The 20,432-nt window shown below is 31.5% G+C and overlaps 1 protein-coding gene across 1 annotated transcript in view; it reads left to right on the forward strand.

Annotated features, from left to right (window-relative positions):
- The first annotated feature begins 236 nt into the window (after positions 1-236).
- Positions 237-20,432, forward strand: part of LOC142322370 (E3 ubiquitin-protein ligase AMFR-like) — a 190,122-nt gene continuing 169,926 nt past the window's right edge. The window contains exon 1 of the mRNA XM_075361378.1: positions 237-742. Within this exon, the coding sequence (XP_075217493.1) occupies positions 464-742 (279 nt within the window). The 5' untranslated portion in view covers positions 237-463. The remainder of the gene's footprint in view (positions 743-20,432) is intronic.

Here is a 20,432-nt window from a genome sequence, read left to right on the forward strand (position 1 = left end):
GAGATAATCATAACGCCTCATTCTTAAGGAAATTTATTATTCTTTATATAATTACTAATCAGCATATTGTATTTCTTGAAAAACATTTATATAATTTTGTACTGAATTCCTACTTTACATCACCTGATACAAATTAAATTGGGAGGGAAATAGTAAGCAACAATAGTGTGGTTCAGTAACGGCTTTTGATTGGTTTATTTGCTCTGACGTTACAAGTTGAGATATCAGATGGCATTGCAAGCGGCAGACGAGCTGAAGCATTCTCTCGCACACAGCTGCATCGCTAGTGCGACGATGTGTTGTTTGGGTTGTTCTAAAGTCAACGTATTACAATGATTGTAATTTGTGATTATTAAATCTTATAAATATTCAAGTCATCAAACATCTAAGTCGGTGCATTATTAATTTAGTGTAATCCTTTTAGCTTGTGTTGCCAGTTACTTTAAATTAAAAATCGGTAAAAATGCCTGTGATTTTACTCGAGAGGCTGCCTTTACCTAGCCTTAGAGTTTATACAGCTATTAGTGTTGCGTTATTATCCTGCTCTGTTTATTATGCCGTTCATGTAACACGTGATCCAAATTGGAAATCGAATTCTACATCTCAAGTCAGTCTTGAATCATTAGAAACTATTCAAAATGACTCTAATTTCTTCATTGACGAACTAAGACATAAATCGTCTGTTTTCGCTTATCTCAGTGATATAGTGTCGTTTATGATCCAGGAACCTGTCTGCATTTGGGTAATTATATTATTTATTTTTCTTTAAATTTAAGTCTTAATTAGCTATGTTAAAGTAAAGTTTGACCCAAGTAATGTTATCTAGTCATAAAATGAATGATTTTTTTTATGTGTAACACATTTACTAACCTCACTTACGCTTCAATCTTATTTAAATGTAATTATTTTTATCCCTTATGTTATTTTAGACCGGAATTTTAAACCTAACCTGCATATGTTGGTGATAACATAACCTAACAATCTTCTGATATTATTTTTGACCTTTAATTAAAGCTATGTTATTTATTGTAGTTTTTGCAGTTTGCAAGACAAACTAATGTGTGGTTTTTTTTATTCAAAGTAAATTGTTTTTCTTATCACATTAGTTATCATTAACTGTGATACTGCCCAAGAGATAGAAAACATTCATTTATAATCAAAGTTATTTGATATATCATTTTGTCTTAAATTGAATGTAAAGCCCAGTTGCTTGTTTTTTGTTGAACATTCAGGTACACTATTAAGCTTAAAAAATAACACAGTACAAGAAGCAGAATCTATATTTAACAATTCCAGATGTTTGAGAAAGAGTTCAAATGCCCTTCTGTAAAACTGCTTTTGCTAATTCAGAATTTTTTTTATACTATTTATTATTGTTTTTAAATCTAGAAAATTCCTCAACAGTACAGAATAGAACCAACAGTCATGTGGTGTGTAATTCTAGAAAAAGAAAATTTTTTGCTAGCAGTTTTTGACCTAACAATTAGGCCAAAAATTTGAAATACGGTTATTATAAAAATTGTTTAAACATTACATTATCAGATTTTTGTCGTATGTTTTATGTTATTTTACTGGACTAAATCTTTGTTATTATAGTGTTACTACTTTACTGGTTTTTGTTACTGGATTACTGTGATTTTGTTCATATTAAATATGTTTTTTTTGTTTGCACCTATATTATTTTTAAAAAAAATAATAATAAAAAGTAAAAATAAAAAAAAACATATCCAAACATAAATTACATCACGTTTCCAGTTTTATATTTATCAATATGATTATTAATTTTTTACCTATGTTTTTTTGTCTTTCAATTAATTTCTGATAGAAATATAGATGTGATCTGCATAGTAGTTATTTAGTAACTAGGTATTCATAAAAATACAACTGGTGCATGATAGAAAAACTATGTATTCTCACAATTTTTTAATTTTAATGTGACAACAGTATAAAATAGCAGTGTATTTTGATACTGAGAAAATTGGGCTTGATTACATCCCTGCTTTCCAGTTATAATAAACTTAAAACTCCAAAGTTCAAACACTTGCTAGGATTTGAACAAATCATAGATAAATACACAATTCAGCTAATGGTATTTATTTATTATATTTTTTAAATGTGTATGGTAACCCATACACATATATCTACTTGGACCAGTTTCAATGATTCTTTTTTGTTTTGTATTGATTGGGTTGCAGATTTAAAAAAACAATGTTTAATTAGTTACTTTTTTGTTAACCACGGGCCATTAATAACAATATTAAGAATTAACTTTCAAGGTGGTTCTTTATTAATAGTTTTAATTAAAAAGTAAACATTAATACTTTTTTTTTACACATATTGGCATTTTAGTACATATTTAATATATGTATAATCTAATGTCTTTATGTGTGTGTGAGTTTTTTTAAATTCAGTAATATGCCTGTTGTAGTGTGAAAAATTAATTAATGGCTATTACAATATTTATGGGACATAAATTATATTTAAGTAACCATGTTTTAGATTAATGTGCTCTCTTTGAATAAAATGATTTAATTGTAACCAAGAAGCCTGATATTTTGGTAATTATTGTGATTTTATATTATCTGTTTAATTTTTATACATTATTATATATATATATATGTGTGCTTAATTGGTAGTCTGATTTTATAATTCTTGTAGATTTTTTTTCTTGCTTTAATACCTGTTTTCATTGGAATCTAGCTTTTATTATTTTTTTACTATTTTGTTACACATTTTTTCTGTTTTTATTTTAAAGTAGGTATATTGCTTATTTTTCCCATTCTTTGTACGTGTATTCCTAATTTAATTCATGGCCCTAAAGATTGTCTTTGTTACTGGTTTATAATTGCCATCTTTTTAATTTATCGGTAGTGCTGAATAACATTGTAAATCAGTAAACTAAAATTCAAGTATCCTCTGCTTTGTCTTCACTTTTGTTGTATTGATTTTACATAATAACCCTAATGTAATGAATATCCTGAACGACTAGAGACGAAAAACTGCGTGATCTGTGGCAGGGGTTGTGTGCGTTGACATGTCTGTGATCGCCCTCTCACTCCGTATTGGTCGCCGCGGCAAGAGATGCCTTTAGATCTGTCTTACTGATAAATTAGTTTCAATTCTGTTCATCAGTGTGCTGTGTGACAGTATGTTCGGTTATTTTTTAATTTACTATACTCTGCCACGTCATTTCAATCATTTTATCCCGTATTGTTATATCTGAAGTTATTTCGCATCATTGTTTTAATTAAAGCCATAATTTTATTTATGTATTTGTGTAATTGATGTTTTCAAATTTTAGGTTGTTTCTCTGGAATTCAGTAGTTAAAAAGTAAAACAATTTTCAGATCATTACAAAAAAAAAATCTTTTTAAAACTAGTTTATTTTGTAGATGCATAATAAGAGATCGTAAATAAAACAATAAAAGCGTTTTATGTAATTTGGATTTGATTATTTACAAATGTGTACCATTAATTTTAAAAGAAGATTGTATAATTTGTTAAAAAATGTTATATTCATACTTAATGTTCTTTACTCTTTGCGGTGGGTGTAACAAATAAAACTCGGGAAGTGATTCGTGGCAATAAAATCAGGAAAGTAATCCCTATAAACACTTTATGCATTCGCAAACCTTCAGGAAGGAGGTTTAAAGAAATGAAATTTCAAATACGAAATGAAGTATACTACTAAATTCTGTCCAGATGTTTAACCAGACATTTTAACCGAAATAGGTAATTGTCATTTCTGCTTTAATTTAGAATTTTCCAAAAGTAGCGGCCACCTCAAAAGTATTTTTTGAACTTAAAATACTTCGATAATTATTAGTAAACTCAAAAGTTTTATTTAGTAAAAATTTGAATCGCCCCTATTTTGAGCAAAATGACTCCTGAGAATGGCAGATCTCACCTCGCTTTGCTTATTTAAATGTGATTTAAAAAACCAAAGTACGGTGAAAATCGTTAATAGGGCATCGACGCTCCAATTCTGAAACTGGGAAGAAGCTTAGACCAAATTTTGAGCTGGATTTCGTTTTTTAAATAAATTTAATTAATCAGTTATTGCTTTCCTTTTTTTCCTGTTTAACAGCCTCCGGTAATTACCCTTCAAATAATACTTAAGAGGATGAATGAGGATGATATGTATGAGCGTAAATGAAGTGTAGTCTTGTACAGTCTCAGTTCGACCATTCCTGAGATGTGTGGTTAATTGAAACCCAACCACCAAAAAACACCGTTATCCACGATCTAATATTCAAATCCGTGTAAAAATAACCGACTTTACTAGGACTTGAACGCTGGAACTTTCGACTTCCGAATCGGCTGCTATGGGAAAACACGTTCACCACTAGACCAACCCGGTGGGTAAAATTGCTAATTTAAGGATACGTTACACTCCACGAAGAACGACAAAAATGTTTTATTCTTCTACAGTGCAATTAAACGTATTTATTTATTTTTTTCTAGAACTTTCTTGTAACTACTACTAAAAGTTCTGGTGGTCTTTTTGACTTGCATGCGCGGTTCAGCACCTATGAATTTTGTATCTGCTCGACAATCTTATTGTAATACACCTCAGGTTTTTTTAATGACATAAACTTGGCTCGTTATCTTTTCCGATGAGTTTGAAGGAGAATTACACGCTTTATAGTAATTATAAACAATAAGACGAGAGTGGTCTTATTGTTTACATTAGAATAATATTCCTGTTTAGCTATCAGATTTTATTTCTGGTGAACTTTTTTCTTTAAAAAACTGGCTAAATTAATTGAAAAGTACTCTTCTTAAACTAATTCGTTTTTGTCCGCTATGTAAAATAAAAAATGTAATAAAGATATGCCCAGTAAACCGCCTTATAATCTTTTCTCATTGTCATCGCACCTATTTGAGCTATCTTTGATGAGTGGTTTTCAGTCATCTAGCCATTTATCTATTTGTAGCTATTTCAGTCAGGAATGGTTATTTTTTGTTGTAAAAATATAGTAAAAATTGTAATAAAATAAAAATAATAGTATGTTTGTTTTAATGTGAAGTAAAGTTAAAAATAATTATTTAATAAACTTAGATGAAGTCTCATTTGAAAATTTAAAAAAATTATTACCAGAGCGATCGACGTAAAAGTATTCTCACTAGTGATTAGCCGGCGCACTGTTGTAATGTGCAGCGCACAGTAATACTTAAAAAAAACAACTTTTATTATTCTTTTCTGAAGTAGTTTGTTTTCTACACGAGTTAACATACCAGTTATTTAAAAAAAATTCCTGTCTTATTAATCATTTTTTTTTACGGGTAGACGCGTTATTACCCGGCTTATCAAAAAAACTTAGCTTATTAACTCATTTACCAGAATTCAGTACTTTATAAATGAAGAGCAGTTAAACATATAAGGCATTAACTTGCTAAAACATTATCAATATTTTACCGATCGTAATAAATAAGTTTAAACTTAAGCTTTAAAATTCAGTATATATGTTTTATTAAAGGAAATTACGGATTTTAAGTAGCCGCCATTTTGAAAATCTAAAAACCCTTTTTTGTTTGGTATTCTGAATAACCGTCGTCACGTACCAAATGCTAGTTGTAAACATTACACATATTATAATTCTCTTTTATTACTTTGAGTTTATGAATTTCGTTATACTTGTAATTGATGTGTGCTGTATCCAGTTTTTTGTAAGTATATAGATTTGTTGAGATAGAATGATAATTTAGTATTAGATTAGATAGTGCAGTTTTTTTTGCACTGCATTCAATAACATAATTTAAGTTATGGCACCGAACAGTGCCGTTCAACTGATGATCTCAGACTCGATCCTGTGTGTTTTTAGACTATTTCCCAACCATAATATCATGAATAATTTTCTTTTTGTAGGTAACATAACTAAACTTATCTGGTTGGTCTAGTTGTGAACGCGTCTTCAAAAATCAGCTGGTTTTGAAGTCGAGAGTTCCAACGTTCATATCCTAGTAAAGTTACTATTATACGGCTTTGAATACTAGATCGTGGATACCGGTGTTCTTTGGTGGTCGGGTTTCAATTAACCACACATCTCAGAAATGGTTGACCTGTGACTGTACAAGACTTCACTTCACTTACACTCTTACATATGATCCTTATTAATCCTCTGAAGTAATACCTGACGGTGATTCCCGGAGACTAAACAGGCAAAAAAAAAAAAAAAAAAAATGTAACAACTAAAACGGTAACCATTTTCGATTTAACAAGCATGTTATATTTAACTTTGCAAGTTTTACTAAGTAAAGTGAGGAATGGTTTCCTGTTACCTTCTTCATCGAGCCAAACGTACCGTTTGCATATTGGATAGGCTAGCCAATCTCCAGACTGCAGTCGTTTAATCTTCATTCTATTGGTTAAGTTTAAATAACGAACATAATTATTTGCAGAGAAATTAACACCGACTATTCCCTTTGTTGTTCCTTAGTTGTTTTATGTGTATTACACCGTAGAAAAGATTGGGGAGGAAAAAAAATTGTGTAAACCACTAAATTAATGACCCTTCTGTCGAGAAACAACAGACAAATTTATTAATGTAGAAAGATTTGGAAAATAATATAGGAAGATTTTGAAATTTGATGAAGAATAGGAGTGAAGTGTATGTGTTTTTCTTATACAGCGATGATTTAAATTTAACGATTTAATTTTAATTAATTATGAATTCAAGTTGTACCCTGTCTTCTGCATACCTGTAGTAGTAACAGTCTGCCGTAGGGAAAAAATAAAAACTGACGTGAAAACAGTATTTAACATCTTTCTATGATCCCTTTTGGGCTAATTCAGTATAAAAGGCAAGCGAATGTAATTTCAACTTCCAGGTTATTTAAACAGGTTTGATACCGTTGGCATAGAAGGAATACAATATGGGAAAAAATCAAAAGGTTTTATAAAAGAAAGAAAAAAATTAAATAAATATTTACGTTGCGTTTTAGTAATTAGGGCAAATGTCATTAGTTAATATTTATCAAGTAAATTAAAACAGATTTTTTTTTATGCTGCCTACAACTCTTTATGCAGGACAAGGGCAGTTACAAAATAGGGTGTGGCAATCATATGTGTATGTTTTTGTGTGTATATATATATATATATATATATATATATACACACACACATACAATATATCGGTAAAGAAAGAATTTCACAATTTTCATGTGTGAACTAGTAGTTTTATGTGAATTATACATGCATATATTTTTACATTTTTATTTACTTAGTTAAAAAGAATGTATAAAAATAAGTTTGTATTAAAATATATCTTTAAATAAATAATAAACAACAGTTAATAAATTTTATTTTTATAATTAAGATGAAATTTGCTGTAGAAATTAATTTTAATAAAATTTCTATTAAAAAAGTTAGGTTATGTATAATAAAAACTATATAAATAGAACTTTTTTAATAGATATTTTTGTAAAGTTGTTAAATTGTTCACGCAGTATTTTTATTTTGTTTATTAGATAAAATTATATTAAATTTTTTTTTTATTGATGATTTCGAGAGGTTTTGTTGTCTTTTTATGCTTACCATCATGTTCGTAGTAAGATGTAATTTTCTTCCGTTTTTACTATTGTATGTTTATATTTTTACTTAATGAAATGTCTCGAAATTATGTTTAAATTGATTGGAAATGTTGGGAGTTAACTTGTTGATGTACTTTAGAAGTCAGACTAACCGATACAAATTTTTTTGTAATATCAGTGCAGTTAAGTGTGACCATTATTTGCTATATACACCTGAAAATATACAGTCATTATTCTCTAAACAACTGTACCTACATTTCATAACTTCGGTCTGAAAACCGGTCTATTATTAATGTAGTTTGTCATTTGTGTTGTATTCTTTTACAACAGAGAATTTTATTTATTTTTAAGTAGTACCTGAAATTGATTTATTAGACTTTTATGTTTGCTAGGAATGGAAATATGTTATAATTTCTGCAGTTTGTTTCTTTTATTTGATATCATTTTTTTATGTTATGTGATAATCCTAAAATGAGTAAATAGACGCAACTTGTCCAACCACATGTCGAGGTATTTACTCGACGTGCGAACTCTTGTATCCTTGACCGTTATCTCTAACTCCCTGATTCGTTTGCGGCCAACCATCGCCACCATGCTTGTTTTCTAGGCCAGACTCGGTCTTCGTTCCTCCAACCAGCCGCTTACTATGTCGACCGCCTCATTTGGTGTACGTTCAACCTCTTCTTCTGTCTGTCCGGCTACCAGAAGCGCCAGATCGTCAACGTAGGCGACCGCCTGGGTGTTCCCTGAGAACTCCGATCCCAGGAGGTCGTCGTATACACTGTTCCACAATTGTGGGCCGAGCACGGAACCCTGTGACATACCCCCCCGAACATTCCAAATTCTATCTGTCCCTCCACCATATCGGTTCTTACCCTCGTTCCTGGAGGTAATCATTGAGAACGGCGATAATGTACTCACTGAGTCCCTTAGATCTCAGCGAATCCATTACCACCGCCAATGAAATGCTATTGAATACATTTCGTATGTCAAGGAGGATAACCAGACGTATCCTCCTTGTTCGCCGTGTTCCGTGCCCAGCCTACCACATAGTTGACTGCATCGATCGTCGACTTCTCCTTCGTGAATCCGTATTGGCGCTGTGAAAAAAACACCACAGCCAACAGTTTCGCCCTTATTCTTTCCGATATCAGCCGTTCATACAACTTTCCTACTGTTCTTAACAGGCATAGGGGCCTATACTCTGCACCCTCACGGTATTGTGCTTCATGTTTGAGCATTAACCTGGCCTCCTCTCATTGCCGTGGGAACCTGCATTCCCCCAAGGCATTGTTAATCGCATCCAGGACCAGCCATGTGTGTCTTTCCATCTTGTTCTTTACCAAGACACCCGAGACTTCTTCCCGTTCTGGACTCTTGGTGATGATGCGCGAGGCCGCCCACTGGAGCTCCTCTATGGTGAAGCGGTTCTGATGTGCTTATCAGATATAATTCTATTCTGATATAAGACAGTATACTAGGCTCAAATGTCGGTGGTAACGGTCCTGGGTGATGGAAAGGACCTGGAGGATGCAAGTGAAAAGTATGTGATAACCATAGAGGGAGAGAGGTAGACTCGATGGATCACATCCTTAAAGCCCTGGATAGGATTTCAAACGATGGAGTACAAGACTTGGCGGTAGCCACGACTGCATTTCCATCCATTCGGATTCACGTAAGGAGAAAAGCCGCCGTACCGTCCCTAATGCCTAGCACCTGGACAATGGGGAAGGCGCCTGCCAAATTTTTTAGTGGCAATTTGATACTGTCCCACGGATCCATATCGAGTTCTTCCTGTAGACTCTTCCAGGCTTCTCGTTTCGCCTGCTTAATGGCCATACTCCAGGAGGAGCATCTGGCCATACCAATGAACGGTTAGCTCGTTCACACGATTGGGGTCCCTTCTCATGCGCTGCAATCTTCGTCGGACCGCTTGCGTCTTCGCCCTTTAAGTAGAGGTCTCGTTGTTCCATCAGTACACTCTCCGCCGGGCCGGTCTGTCGGGTGGCATTTACCTTTGGCAGACCTCAATCACCACCTCCGTCAATTCATCTGGACCTCTATCTTGCCTCAGTCTCAACTCTCAGCAATGGAATCCGTGGCCCTGCGCAGCTGTGCCTCGATCGGGTGCCATCGTTTGTTTGGACGCTGTATCACCAGTCGATCACCCAAGACAGTGAAAATCACTGCCTTGTGGTCACTACTCGGCTCAACTTCAAGCAGAGTCCACTCTGATACACGTGGAACTGCTCGATCAGAGATTGCAGTTTTGTCCACCACAGACCGCCCTTTCCTGAGACAAACCTCTACATCTTTTCCTTAGCCCTTCCTGACTGAGAGGATGTCCTGTGCCATCTCCTCTCCACCGATGCCTTGACCGGTCTGAGGAGGTCTGCATAAGTGTTGTCTCCCTGGCGTCTTACAATCACTGTCGCCGACTTTGGTTGTTCCCTCGCTTCGGTTCCACCACCCTCTCCGGAGAGAAACAGCGTTACCTTAGACCCTGACGCCTCGTCCAGAACTCTTGACGAGGTCTCCCAGCTTTCCCCTCGTCGTGGCTACCGCCAAGTCTTGTACTCTATCGTTTGAAATCCTATCCAGGGCTTTAAGGATGTGATCCATCGAGTCTACCTCTCTCCCTCTACGGTTATTACATACTTTTCACTTGCATCCTCCAGGTTCTTTCCATCACCCAGGACCGTTACCACCAACATTTGAGCCTAGTATACTGTCTTATATCAGAATAGAATTATATCTGATAAGCAGTTGTTATTTAGGCTTACATGTGACATTTATACTGTTCATGGCAGGGTTTCATTTTGTAATGAAAAATAATTTTTTCTGGAATGGACTATAAGGCCTGATTTTACTAAGTATGACGTAATATTGTTTCCTGAAAAAGATTCTTTATATCTGTCACAGTTATAAGAAAGACTTTGACTATGGTGAAAATTATTAAATACAATCTCTACATTCAACACTAGGTTCTCTCTAATTACTATATCTATTTGGTACATTTTTCAGCGTGAATATTGTCATTATTTTTCCAGTCTACTTTTGTTGTTAACTGTATGCATCTATATTTTGTAATTTTATTACATAAATAGAATTTTCCTGTTCCTGATATATTCTAGCTTAATATTTAATTCCTCGTCATCCTTCTTTCCGTCATATTTAATTAAGTTTGATTTATTGTTTATTTCCAAATTGACTTATTTTTCAACAGTAGAAGAAAATCTTCTGATTAATTTCGGTTCTGACCAATCTTGTGAGTAAATCTTATCCCTTAGTTACTTCTCAGTGTAATTTTATCAGTAACTTTGTTGAGTTTTTCTCATTAATTCGTTATAATTTCATATCAATTATTATTGTATTGTTATAAATATTTTTTACTTATTTTTGATATCTTGTGATCAGGTTGACGGGTAAAATGCGATTTGAAGATTTTAATCCTTAAATTCCCACTTTTGGCTTTGTATATGGTGTTATTGTTTTATATTTATTTTATGTAAGATTTGATTCAGCGGAAAGGTTTTTTGTAATTACTGATATTTCAAAGACATCGATTGTAAAATTTTAACAAAAGTTCAGTGATCTTTGTTGTTTCTCTAAAATTATTAGTAACCTGTAAATTATTAGTAACAACATCTTTAGTCGTTTTATTAATTAGTTTAATACTAGTATTACTTTCTTGGTTGGATAATGCCACATTTTCTTGTTCACAAATATTTCTACTTGTTTTTTATGTTGTTAATTACTTTACCCGTTCTAGTATACTCTTAATCATTATTCATTCAATTATCTTATTATGTTGTTTATTTTATTAGAATTTAAAAAAAGAAAATACTGCTAATTATCGTGGTTTAGTCTGGATTAAAATTAGGAAAACGTAGATAGACAGTGATAACAGGAATTTGTTGACTTTTCCTTAAGAACTGAAATAAAATTTCTTTATTTCTATACAAACATATTCATTATATGTAATTTTTAAAAGTTTGAAATCCTTTATTTCATTGTATAATGAAAAGAACTTCATTAAAGAATCTTTTTTTCCTTTTAAAATTAAACTAATTTTGATAATACTCGTTAAACCTGTTAATTTGATCATTTAAATCCTATTTCATTTGAACGGAGACAGTGTATTTAATGTAATATATTGTTCACAAAAAAGTATACCGATTTTCTTATGGCTATGATATATGTAAAGCACGTGACTTGCAGAATGCAATAGTCATGAGTCGATTTCTCTGTAATTAATGATGTTCGTTACAAACCAGTCCTTGGGATGGAGAGTGTGAAGGCTTCACTTGTAGAGCTGAATAACACCTGCATTTCTGTAAACTCGGCCGGTATGTAACGGTACATTTGGTCTAATGTAGAAGACAACACGAAAACCACTCGACTCGTCTCTTTCTCGGTAAGCCTCTGAAGCGGGTTACTTTTTGTTCCTGGAAATGGCCATGGAATCCTCCAGAGGTGATCAGTGTCTCGCATCAGAAGTTCTCTACAAAAATTAATACCGGTTGTTCTTAGTTAATGTATGTAGATTTTTGGTATGTATTTAAAAAACTACGTCAGAAACAAGTTGATTTTTTTCTGATTGTCTCTTGTTATTTAGATTTTGCTTCTTCCTTTAAGAAATAAATATTTTCGTGTAGTTTCCACTTCAATAAGATTATTCAATACATTAATAAACTCTTGTAAAAAAAAATACATCTCTTAATTCTTTAATAGATACGATCTGTTAGAATAGGAAGTTTACGTTTAAATGTACGTCTTCATTTAGGTACTTGAGATTGTAGGTTCCATATTTTGACAGCCTGATGTTACTGAAACAAAATGCTGTTTTTAAGATTTATTAATAGCTAATGATTATGAAGGTCGATGCTACTTATATTTTATACTGTATTTAAAAAAAAAAACATTTATTTAAAGATAAGAAGTGTATTATAGCGATTATTATCATTCATCGAAGTTAAGTTTTTATGCCTAGTTTTCATTGAAAAGAGTTCTTCAGTAATAAATATACTTCATTGATTAAAAAATGATAATAAATTCATAAAAAATATTTTTTATAATTTATTTATTTAAATGTATAGCCAGTTTAATTTTTACTACTTTTTATGTAATAATTTTTTAGTGTTTTTTTTTTAAATAAAAAAACTATTTTTTATTTCAATACAGTAACAGATATTTTAAATACGTAGACAAATATGCAGATTAGTTATAAATAGTAGTAATTTGTTTTTAGGTTTGGTATTGCTGGTGTTTATTAATGTACCGTTTCATTCATACTACGCGACGCGAGCCACGTTGTAGATTCATCTTCAATAAATTACAGTTCCATTAAAATAATTATTAAAAAAAATCTCCTTTCGTCATGTTTTATACTTATTTATTCTTATTTCATTGATGTCCTGCATCAAGAAGACATCTAAGCTAGGGAGCTTAGATGTCTTCGGGTCACTGGTTCTCTGGTTATCGGTTTTTTGTTAAGTAATAGGTACTTCAGAAAAAAATTATTGTTTTTTTATCATTTCATTTGCAGCAAGAAACTGCGTAGAAAAATTACTGTATATCGAAGGTTCTCTGTTGCAAGGTATTTTCAAAATCAGGCGAGTTTTTTTTTATACCCTCACTTTAATCTCATCGTCTATAAAGGCTTGCTTGATTTAAACAATTTTTTAGTAATATATACTCGTTTTTTTCTTTACATTTCATCCGCAGCATATATTAAGAAATTACTTTTCGTTGAGGTTTTTTGAAATGCGATTTTTTATTTCGCCTTTTTTGTACTAATCCCATTGGGAAAGAAACTGCTGTTACTTTCCCAATAAAAATTCATATTTATTAATTTGTTATGCTTCTTGATTGATGTATTACATGCGGAATTTCACAGATTCCTGATTGCTTGTTTAATAGTAATCACGGTTAGAATTAATAGCTTTTAAAATATCTGAATTTTCATAAATTTCTAAATAACCTGTAATCTGTTAGTTTTAGAATACAATTTTATTGGATAGAAAAAGATAAAAAAAAAAGAAGATTAACAGGTATTTTTTTACCATGTCCAATAAACTGTTTATGTAAATGCGTTTTGAAGATAATTAAAGAAAATGAAACATGATACTTAAAATGGTAATAAACATGATTTCCTCTCTCTGCGAAGTTTTTTCTTATAAAAACACGGCTAAAATGGTATTTGTAAATAAAATATATCTATTTAAATATATATATTTAATTATGTGGAACTTTACAGTACTTCTTCACTGCAGTTAATTTTTTAATTATGTAACTAATAAAATTGCTAATAACTAAATAAAAAAGGTTGATACGAAAACGTTGAAATCGGGAGGTAATGAGTAAAGAGTAGTTAATGGTCAGTTTAGAGGATATATTGCATGGATTACCTTACCCTAGCATTCAGATGGGCAAAACGTTGTTAGTTTTAGAAGGGTTGGGTATTTTCCTTAGTTTTTCTTCGATTATATAAAGTGTAAAATAAAATATAAAGTGTTTAATAAAAATTTCGCAGGGTATAGAATGAGATCAGAGTAAAAATCTCGATCTCAATTTTTTACCATTATTATTATAAAGCCCTAAACTCGTCGGCAAAGATAAACTGCAATAATGTAATATAATTTGAATGAATTTAAGTGATTTTTCGTGAATAATAAATATTTTATTTTAAATTGTATGCGGTAACTTAACTGTTTATTTATTAAAACTTGAAGGTTTACTATCGTATTTAAAAATATTGTAATTTTTATATCTTATTGACTTAAATAAAATTGAATAGAATTTAATTGGTTCATTCTAATTGTTTGCAAACTATTTTTCCTTTCAGAGGAATTTTTATAACAGTTTCATTGTGAAGGTTATTACTATTTGTACTATTTTACTTGTTAGTATTTTATACATATCCATTGTTTTATTTTCCAATTTAAAAAAAAGTATTTTCGATAACAATTAAATAACGGTTAAGTAATTTAAGGCTAATTTTGTTTAATGTTGTATAATAAAGTATATCTATGAGTAATTAAAAGAACTAAGGTATTCTTTTGTAATTCATTTTTTTTTTTTATTTGCGAGCTCGTTTTATGGCCTTACTTATTTTTTGAAGGCTTATTATTGACATCAAACAATTGTATTTGTACTAACGATCTTTTTATACAATTGCTGTTTGTGGAGAAAATTTTTTTTTTACAAATAAATATCTTCCGTATGCTAATTTGTTACGTAAAAGTCAGCGATTGTTTTTATTCTCATCTTGCTATTTTAATATTATTGCCGTTACCTTGCACGTTTTCTATTTGCAGTATTTTTACAATTAAATTTCAATTTTTTAGGCAGCCTTCTGTAAGAAATAACCGGAAATTAAAATTTACGAGTTTAATTTCGCAAAGTTCGTAGATGATCGCTCTGAAAGATGTTAGCTGAACTTTAAGTAATATTAATTATTTTGACGTTAACAATTTTTTGAGCGGAGAGTCCTGTCTATTATTTATGATAAATGGTCATGTAATATTCTTTTGCGTACGTTATACAACATGCATTTAAATGATAATGATGTATTAAAGTTAATTAAGAGACTTTTACGTTAAACCGTATCTTTTTAGTCTTATTATGTTTATATTGAATTTTATTTGGACCGATGCTTGCTTAAAACTTAAGAACTGCTGGCCAAACTCATGACTGTGTTGTGTTATTAAGTTTAAAGGGTCTAAAAGACGTTTTCCGGTAAAGTCCATCAGGACTAGGACTGTGAGGGGATGGTCTTACTTCCTTTTTCCTGTTTACCCTGCGGGAATTATCAGGTATTACTTCAGAGGATGAATGAGGATGATATGTATGAGTGTAAGTGAAGTGTAGTCTTGTACAGTCTCAGGTCGATCATTTCTAAGATGTGTGGTTAATTGAAACCCAACTACCAAAGAACACCGGTATCCACGATCTTTTATTCAAATCCATATAAAAGGAACTGCCTTTACTGGGTCTGGAACTAGACCAACCCGGTGGGTTGGGAGGGGGTGGTCTGGCGACCGGGATCGTCACAAGGCTAGTGTCTTCTTCTACGGGTCGGAATGGGCGAATCTGAATTATTCTTTTGCCGTTGCCTATTTGTTATCGGTATTTGACGTTAATGTAACGCATAGTAAATTTATCCAAATAACTGTTACTAGGTGAGCAGTAAATCTTAAAACACATAACTTGCTTTAATCGCGCAATTTTTCGCGTAGTATTATTTTGACTGTCCGATAAATTCAAGTTTTGTAAAGGGTAAGTTTGTTTGATTTCCGCGAATGAAATCTAGAAAAAAAAGAAGATTTTTACAAATGAAAATCCGGTTAAACTTTTCGAGCTATCAACTATTAAATAGAAAATCCTACTCTAGCCTGATATCAGTAGGTGATTTATCTGTTTTCTGTATGTATAATTAACGGTACCCTTAAATAAGTTACATTTAATTTTGATTTTTTTTTTTTGCTTTTCAAACAAAACTAAACCAAGAAAGCTTTTTCATATTTCAATTTCTTCTCATCTCGATTTTTGGTCTGTTTTCCTTTTTGTACGGGATTACATTCTAACGCGTCTTAAATTTGTTTTAAAGAAACTTAAAAAATTAACGTATTTTAAATAGACAGAAATATCTATAGGATTTGTGAAACGTTTTAAATATAAATTAATTAAGATTACATTAATTAGTTATAGTTAGGATTAATTGAATTACTTAAGATTACTTAGTTAAGATTTAGTGATAATGTTAAATTGAGTGACTAGTATTAAGTTACAAGGGTGTGTCACTTGTTATGATCCAAATCAGTTTTCGTGTTGTACTTATAATTGCCGATCAAATGCGTATTGATGAAAGGTGCGCCTACATTTACATATACCTGTTTATATAAATGTTCTTTATAGTGGAAGTTCCTCTGGTGGTCTCATTGGTAGTTTCTTTAGCCTAAAGGAAGGTATATAAAGTTTTATTTTTCTTTTTAAGTAAAAAACTCACTCTGTTTTCATTGACATTTAGAAACTTCTTTGCTGGTTTATCATCTGTTAATAGTAACTATTGATTATAGGCGTAATAGTTTTAATGACTACTACAGGACCCGGAAAAAAAGAATGAAGTAGTTTCCCCATTACCTTCTTACCGAGCCAGATACGTGGTTTGATATTGCAGTTATGCAGTTGTCATTACTGTAGAAATTATATCTTGATTTTGTCTGTTATAGGGAATGACTGTGTAGTGGACACCATTATTATTAGAGAAAGCAACTCTGACTATCATCTTTTAAATTTCAGATGCGTTACGCGTGTCACACCCGTAAAAAAGACCGGGACAGACGATATATAACGATATCTTAACGTACCGTTTTCTGTTGTGAAACGATGCGTTTCATATACTGTTTCAACTCTGTGGTACTGCATTATTATTACGTAATGAGACATAAAAGGTGTTTTTATTCTGTTATTCAAATCATCGCGCGAAACTTCGGGAAATTGGGTAGGAAAATTCGCGATAACCAGTTGTAAAAATTACAATTATAAACGTATAGACTTTTTAAAAAATTGACTACAGTAATTGATTTTAATATTCATCGATATTGAAATTCAAAATTTGTAAAAAGATTTTGGAAAAAAGTATTCTCTCGACTTTAATATATTTTATGAATGTACTTTTATGTAATTAACGTAAAAATTATATAACAGTGTCTACTTATGTCGTTTCTTTACATCCTTTTGCCTATTTTTAATAAGAAGCAGATTTCTATGTTTTTCTTTTTATTTGCGAACTGTTTATTTTACGAGGCCTACCGCTCTGTTAAATAGAAATATTAAATATAAATAATTTTTTAATGAAAAAAAAATAATAATCGATAAAGGAGTTTTTAACAACAAATTCAAAAATAAAAGTGAGGAAAATAGTTCATATGAACCGGTTAATCGAAATACGGCGTACCCGAAATTATTCATAATAAAACAACTAAAATCATGGGTTTAAATAATTACTTTTCAGCTATTCTCATTTAATTTTTGAAGTCCGCATCAAATTAAAAGCAACATACTTTCTCATTTAGGGGATAACTGGCGCCGGCCTAAAAAAAAGGATTGAAAAATTCTTTTTTGCTTATATTTTAGTTTAAAAAATTTGCTTATTCAATTAAAAATTAAATGAGAAAGGTATGTTGCTTTTAATTTGATGCGGACTTCAAAAATTAAATGAAATTAAGTTGAAAAGTAATTATTTAAACCCATGATTTTAGTGGTTTTATTATGAATAATTTCGGGTACGCTGTATTTCGATTAACCGGTTCATACGAACTATTTTCATCACTTTTATTTTTTAATTTGTTGTTAAAAACTTGTTTATCGATTATTATTTTTTTTTTAGGCTATTAATGTAAAATTGCAGATTTAATTTTCTGAATCGCCTTCCTTTATTAAAAAACAGTTGAGGTTAGATTATTTGTTTAAAAACGTGTAGCTTATGTTATACAATATACGGAAGCACTAAGAATAATATTATGTTATAGATATTTAATTTCGTTTCAGGTTTAATGTTGTGTGGCTAGTTATGACCTTCATGTCATTACAATCGCCCCTTTAAGGAAAAATAGGTTGGTTGAACACTTCATCATATATTGAAATATAGAATCTATCAATGCTACAAAATTAAATTGTTATAATTAATATAATGACGGATATTTTTCATATTTCCTTTTCATATGCCTTTTTTATCGTTAATGTTTTATTTTGTTGTTTCTTTATGAAAATCAGTGAGAATTCCAATTTATTGTATCTTTAATTTTGTTTTGCATTACAATTAGGTAACTAAATCAGTTTTAAATACCTTTATTTAATTAAATGCCTACTACTTTTTTTGTCATATTGACGGGTCATTTGTAGTAATTTTTCCCCCATCGATCTTGTAATCTTAACACATGAATGTGTTAAGATTACAAAATCTCTTTGGGGGTCATTTTGGGGCCGAGATGCTGCCTATCGGTTATAGCAGGTCATTTAATGCGAAATATTAGAAAGGTCCTTCGTGTGATTCTAGTTTTACTGTATTCAGTTAGCTTGTAGAGTGAAGAATACACAAACGTTGCGTTCGTGTTAGTGGTTTCGTCATGTTTCTGCTGAGTACATTCCTTGTGTCAGTCCAGATTCACAACGCGGTCGTGTCTGTATACAACAGAATAGTCGCTACTTATATTAGGCGCGGTGTAATTAAAAGTTATAGAGTATGTCTTTCAGTTCTGTTAAAAACATATGAAAAGATGAGTGATCTTCTCATATGATCTCACTTTTGTTCTCGTGCTCATTTTTTGTGTTTCTGTTACTTATTAACTCTAATATTATTTAAAGTTAATATACCGGTAATGCACTTTTTTAAGTTAACTGGAACGTGAGTGTACTGTATTCCTAGATTTGTGTCTGCATGACTTGAGTTATATTATTATTTTGACACAGATTCAGCCGATAATAGTGCGACCCACCGGGTTGGTCTAGTAGTGAACGCGTTTTCGCAAATCAGCTGATTTCGAAGTCGAGAGTTCCAGCGTTCAAGTCCTAGTAAAGGCAGTTACTTTTATACGGATTTGAATACTAGATCGTGAATACCGGTGTTCTTTGGTAGTTGGGTTTCAATTAACCACACATCTCAGAAATGGTCGACCTGAGACTGTACAAGACTACTACATTTCACTTACACTCATACATATCATCGTCTGAAGTAATACCTGACTGTAATTCCCGGAGGCTAAACAGGAAAAAGGAAGCCGATAATAGTGTATGATTATTGTTATCCCTTCAGAAAAAAGCTCTTAATTCGTGCGGAAAAACACATTTTAAAAAGCGAATTACAGAGTAATGTAACGGCGTTGATTTCGGATGTAGTTAATAAAATTGCTACAAGTGGAAGTGGTGCTGGCTTCAGTGTTCAACATGATTCGCGAGTATAAATCTACTAATGAATTTCGGTCTCCTAAAACCCCGCAGGTCAATTGATGAAAAAGTTGACGATTTCGATAAAAACGCGATTCGTAAAAAAGGACAGGCATTTTATTTGAGAAATGGTTTAACGATGTGTTCACCTCCTCTGGAACATAATTTGGTTATTGTTTTGTAAAACGCCCCTTATATTCATGTAAAAAGGAAAGAATTCCAGCTGTGTCTTGAAAAAAAGAATGTTATCAAAATGTGGCTTAGTTCAAAAGGAGTGATTTTTGAAGAGGATGAACTTAAGGTCCGAATATTGCAAAGGGTTTCGCGTATTAAAAGTAATTTTAATGTGTATAAAATTGATGAGTTAACAAGGTACAGTGGAAAAATCGTGCTTCGATTATCTCCCCATCATTGTGTAATCAACCCGATTGAGTTAATTTGGGGACAAATCAAAAGTTAACAGCGTCAGAAAATACAGTTTTTAAAGTATCTGATGTTAAAAATTTATGCTTAAAAGCCATCGATAAAACAGACTAACAGGAATGGACAAACTGTATAAAACATGTTACGGATGTTGTTGAATCAAATTATTGGAAATTTGATATTATAATAAAAAACAAAATTGAGCCTTCTGTTGTATCTCTAAATACTGACAGCAATGTGGATTTCTCGTAGTCAGATAACAAAAATTTAATTGAATTTATAATTTTAGTATGATGGAATTTAAGATTTACTATTTTTGGACAACTGACAATTTCATAACTTAATAAAAACTCAAATAAAATTTCTTAATTTAAATTTAATATATATCTGTATATATGTATGGAATAATTTAAAATATAATAGCGAGAGGTTACTGAATGAATATTAATGTCGCTTAGTTTCTTTTATATGCATCAGAATTTACAGGAGATTCTTATGAAACGGCCGCCTGAACACTCAAACGCGCG

Source organism: Lycorma delicatula, chromosome 3 (genome assembly GCF_047948215.1).
Source record: "Lycorma delicatula isolate Av1 chromosome 3, ASM4794821v1, whole genome shotgun sequence".
NCBI classification, from domain to species: Eukaryota; Metazoa; Arthropoda; class Insecta; order Hemiptera; family Fulgoridae; genus Lycorma; species Lycorma delicatula.